Raw genomic sequence first — 5,275 nt, forward strand, 5'->3', positions numbered from 1 at the left:
CTCAACCATTTAATTTAAATATTTATACTAATATAATTTTAACTAAAAAACTTTCAATAAAATTTAATGTTATAAAAATTTTAATAAAATATAATATTTAACTTTAAAAAAAAAAAAAATAATTAACTTGTGATTGCGATTTCATTGATTCTCATTAGTTAGTGTTAGAATCAGTTTGATCTTGATGTTTTTTTTGTTTCTTTTTCAGCACGAAAAAAAGCTATATTTCTATTAAAAATTCATATTGCGGAAAATAGTACATCATAAGACTGTATGAAGATCACAAGATAAGGCTGAAATTGCCAATCAAGCCAAAACTAGAGGGTGATCCAAAAGAACTGAGACTACAGACCATCATCCGAATGTAACGAGAGAACAGCTTCAGATTAAGACAAAATATGGGCATCAACAGATAAACATTGCAGGATATAGAAGAAAACTCCTCCAAAAAAAAGAAAATCTAATATGAGGGGGCCAGATGCATACCAGATTGACGGCAAGGAGTATAGAGAGTTATGTACCCGGCATGATAAATTCCTGAATCTAGAAAGATTTGTTGTCCACTGAGATACTCATCATCCAGACTTCATGTTGAGATGAAAGTCCTTTCTTCGATAGAGCATCCGCCACCTTGTTTTTTTCCCTGTCAATATGGTCTATAGAGTAATCCTTTCTGTAGTTCCATATTGCCTCAATCCTGTTCAGCCATCCCGATAAGTTGATGTTTTTTATGACATGTTTAGACCGAACATGATCAATAATCACTTTTGAATCCCCAAAAATTTGCAGCTCTTGAATGTTGAGAAAATCACAGAAGGATAGAAGTCCAGCAAGAGCCATAACCTCCGCTTTATTATTGGATCCAACACCTCCATTCCAATAAATTTCAATCTGTTGCCCTTCTACAGGAATGATATAAACTCCACATGCACAGAATCCTTGTTGTGCTGCCCCATCAAAATAGGCACGCGGGACACCTGTGGGTTCCATTGATAGAGCCTTCCTCCCACTTCTATCCCGAATATGTTTGGAAAGATTTAGTGCATTGTGCAGAAAGAGGATAGATTCAAAAACTGTATAATGATTTTCCATTTTTGAGTTAAATATAGCCGCATTCCGCCATTTCCAAATGGCCCATATGGACAGCAAAGGGATGGGCCTCCAATCAATATTCATGTCGCCCCACCATCTAAATGCTTCTGAAATGGAGGGGAAAGAGATTCTGTTGAGGCCGAAGTGGGCAGCCAAATTCTGCCATATCATCTGTGATTGGGGACAGAGAAGAAAAATATGAAGATTTTTCTCTGTATTTGATCTGCAAAGGGGACAAATGGCGGGCCCACTCCAATTCCTTTTTTGGAGATTTTCCCATGTAAGATTCTTGTTGTGGAAGACTAACCAAGCAAATAATATGATCTTAAGGGGGCAACCTGTTTTCCATAATGAGAGTGGGAAGATGTGAGTCATCTGTTCAGATTCTGAAAGAAGGAGAAGTTGATAGATGTGCCTAACATATACAAAAGATCTTCCACCAAGCCCCTTCCATATAAGGATGTCCTCGTCCGCAGAACGAAATATACCTCTATCCCTCATAGCCGATATGATCAAGTTCCATTGGAGTCCCAGAGCATCATTAAGGCCCAATTCACATGCCGACTTCCATATAGGAATGGCACCCTCCCATTTGCGAAAATAATCCCCCTATTGTGCAATGCCCCAAGTAACTGATGAGAAATGGGAATTGTCCCTTCCCCACCTGTGATGGCATCCAGACCAATAATTTGTTAGTATTATTTGGGGAAGCTCTAAGTTTCAAAATAGTTAATTATCACCCACATATTAGTCTCTAATGTAATTCGTTAGCATTATTTGGGGAAGCTCTAAGTTTCAAGCTAGTTATCTTTGATTCGTTGTTGGAATATATTGAATTGGATATGAAGGGTAATAATTTATATTATAATTTTTGGTTTTATCTAATGTGTAGAATTTCGTGTAGATTCTTATATTTTTATTTGGTATTAAAATTGTGGTAGTAATGTGTAGAATTTCATATAGATCCTTATGTTTTTATTTGGTATTAAAATTGTGGTAGTACTCCCTAACGTTCACTAATTAGCCTTTCACTAATTAGCCTATAACTATTTTGAAGAAACTATGTTTAATCACACTTTAAAACTGAGTTACGTGAAGTGGTTAGTCTCCATGGAGGTTGCTGCCTCAAGAAACTATGTTCAATCACATTTTAAAACTTAGTTATGCGAAGTGGTTAGAAACTATGTTCAATCACATTTTAAAACTTAGTTATGTGAAGTGGTTAGTCTCTCTCGAGGTTGCATTTTTGAAGAGTGACATTTCCTTTGGGATTAAAAATGAGGGAACCATTTTTATTTTTAGTATGTATGGTTTTGGTTTGTTTTCGTGAAGTTTTATTTATTTAGATTATGTATTTTGTAAAATTATATATTAACATTGATTAATATATATTTTTCATGTGAAGTTATAATTTTTTTGTGATTTATTAGACATTTTACTATTTTAATTGTCATTTCATTAAAAAATTGAAGTATGGGTAGATTTATTTAAAAGTTGGGTTGGTAACCAGATTCAATTTGAGATTGTAGGGAGATTGCAATATATGACAATAACTATTTGGTGGAAGTTCCTTCATACAAATATCTTAGAATCAATATCCATCACAAGCTCAATTGGAATTATACCATTGAGAAAAGGATAAATGGAGGAGATGGAAAGCTTACTATGGGCTTGAAAGCAATTGTTAGTTAGCAAATATTTGGATAAGGGATTGAAAAAAACTCCTCTTTAAGACTCTCACTACACTTGTTATTTTATATGGATGTGAAGGTTAGGGTTGTATTACCTCCAGAGAATTATGGAGGAAGATAGAACAATCCAAAAGTAGTTTATAGCCTACAATCTCAACATTAAACAAAATACCCCTAACCGATCTTCCTAACTGAAGCAAGATTTTCCCCATTGAGCATGGCTACATCTAGGTGTCTTATGTATAAGAAGTAGTCAAACAACATGGAAGCCAGGAGGTTTCCCAAAATTCCTTCTAAATCTAGCCAAAACCCCCACCTTCAGCTCATGTAGAGATGGTATAAGGATCCCAGTCTTGGGTAGACTTTTGGGGGATAAAGGAGGAGATCATTTTGCAAAATAAGAATAGTATTAAAAATATTATTAATTTGAATTTTAAGGAGAAATTTTAGGATGATAAAGAGTTAGAAGGGAAAAGGAAAACAAAGATATTATAAGTTGGTGTTCAACCCCAATCTCGAAAATCAAAATTATCTTTGTGTCTTGACTATTGTTAAGAAGAAAATGAACATTGCTAAAATAAGAACAAATTATCATGAGCACCATAGTAAAAATGAGCGTTGGTCAATTCCCAAAACACCATGGGATGAAAGAGTTTGTCACCTTTGTGACATTAAGAGGGTTGGAGATGAAAAACATTTTCTCTTACATTGTCCATCTTATACTAACATGTGATCTAACTTTCAAAACATTTGTCACATTACCAAACTTCTTGACATTTTAACTTAACAAACTCTAGTGATCTTGAAATGCTTCTCTCAATACTTTTTTAGCATAGAAATACTAAAAAATTCTAAGTAATCTCTTACCTTCTTAAAGTCTAAAAGACGATATAAATAATATTAGATATCAATCATCATCATCATCATTTGTTTCTCTCAATTCAATATCTACTCACTTCCTAAAATTTAAAGAGATTTCAACCCAACAACTTTTATAAAACTAAAACTAAGATTTAATTATTTTGATTTACATTTTTATTGGTTAAGCTAATACAATCTAAATAAGTAACATGAAAGGTACTTTAATCTTAATCATTTTATTTGAACATGTTTTGACATGTCACATAAGTAACATGAAAGGTACTTTAATCCTTTTATTTGAACATGTTTTGACCTATCATTAATGCCTATTATTGTTTAATGTTCAACCGTAATAAAATATCATAAAGAAATTTATGCATCCTTAAAATAATGGATTACTTTCTCATAGTTTACGATTCAAAAATATGAATCTTTGCACGATAAGAATGATCGATCGCATCCTTAATGTTGAGACACCATGCATACAGATACCTAATTGTTCGTTGTTGGCATCTTTCGATTGCTTCTAATATCTCGCAATGGACTTTCTTTAATGGAACACTTTCATACACTTTTGAAAGCCAATCACCCTTAATCTACCATCCCATTATTTGATTTGGATTCGTACTATAATAATCATCCTTATATATGTACATGTGTGGTTTAACAGTAAGCTTATTTGGGCGAAGCTCAAGAGACCATGGTTCAAATCTCATTGAGTACATGGCCTGCTGTGGTGGCGGCTCGAGAGAAAATTCCCCCCCGCCTTGGTGGCACAAGAGTCTTGTTTTGCTAAAATCATAGGATCTTAGTATATCGACTTACAGGTAGTTGGATGTACTCTTGGTGTTATAGTGGCAGCTACGATGATTGATCCTGGGTCTCCCATAGATTAGGACTAGCAGTTACCGATTCACCACGTGGTTAAAAAAAAATAAAAAATCATCCTTATACATATTCATTTTTTGCATTAAAATAATAATAAAAATCATAATTCAATAGTGATGTTTGATTCTAAGGGGTATAATAATATTTTCTTCTGCAATTTTTAAATAATAAGTTAATATTAATGTTTGATTATAAAGGGCAGCACACTTTTTTTTGCATTGTTAGTCTTTGTCTGGGGACTATAGTGATGGTAGATGTTGATCTTGTATTATTTTGGATTTTCAAATTAATACATTCAAGGTTTTAACCAAAGTTTTAACAAAAGTATTTTTTGAAATAAATTTTTATTTAAAGTTTCAATCTCGATTTCTCATTGTTGAAAAGAATGTATCGTTTTGTTATTTTTATTAAAACTTAGGACAATTGGTTTGGAGTTAAAACATTTAAACACTTGAACTGATGTTAACTTGAAAGTTAGCATTAATCTGAAACATGTAACGCGATATTTTTTTTATATATGAAGTTATAAAGGCATGCCTACAACCTTAACCTATAGGTGTCACCTACCCCCTCAACACCTACATTGCTTGCCACCACAACACCATGTATTAACCTGCCTCTCCTGCTGCTTGAACACTTGCCCCTCGCCTCAACACGTTGTATTAACCATTGCTTGTTTTCATATGAGTCGAGCTACAAGAAAGCAAGCACTAGATAAGGCGTAGCAACACTTATGCATCTAT

The 5,275-nt window shown here is 33.5% G+C and overlaps 1 protein-coding gene across 1 annotated transcript; it reads right to left on the reverse strand.

The window, feature by feature from the left end:
* Positions 1 to 543: 543 nt before the first annotated feature.
* On the reverse strand, positions 544 to 1,176 carry LOC149222713 (uncharacterized). The gene has a single exon (XM_089387658.1). The coding sequence runs from the start codon at positions 1,174 to 1,176 to the stop codon at positions 544 to 546; it is 633 nt and encodes a 210-aa protein (XP_089243784.1).
* Between the last annotated feature and the right edge of the window lie 4,099 nt (positions 1,177 to 5,275).

Source organism: Pinus tabuliformis, chromosome Q, assembly GCF_031772625.1.
Source record: "Pinus tabuliformis cultivar Carrire ecotype Pingquan chromosome Q, CPIR1, whole genome shotgun sequence".
In the NCBI taxonomy this organism is placed as follows: Eukaryota; Viridiplantae; Streptophyta; class Pinopsida; order Pinales; family Pinaceae; genus Pinus; species Pinus tabuliformis.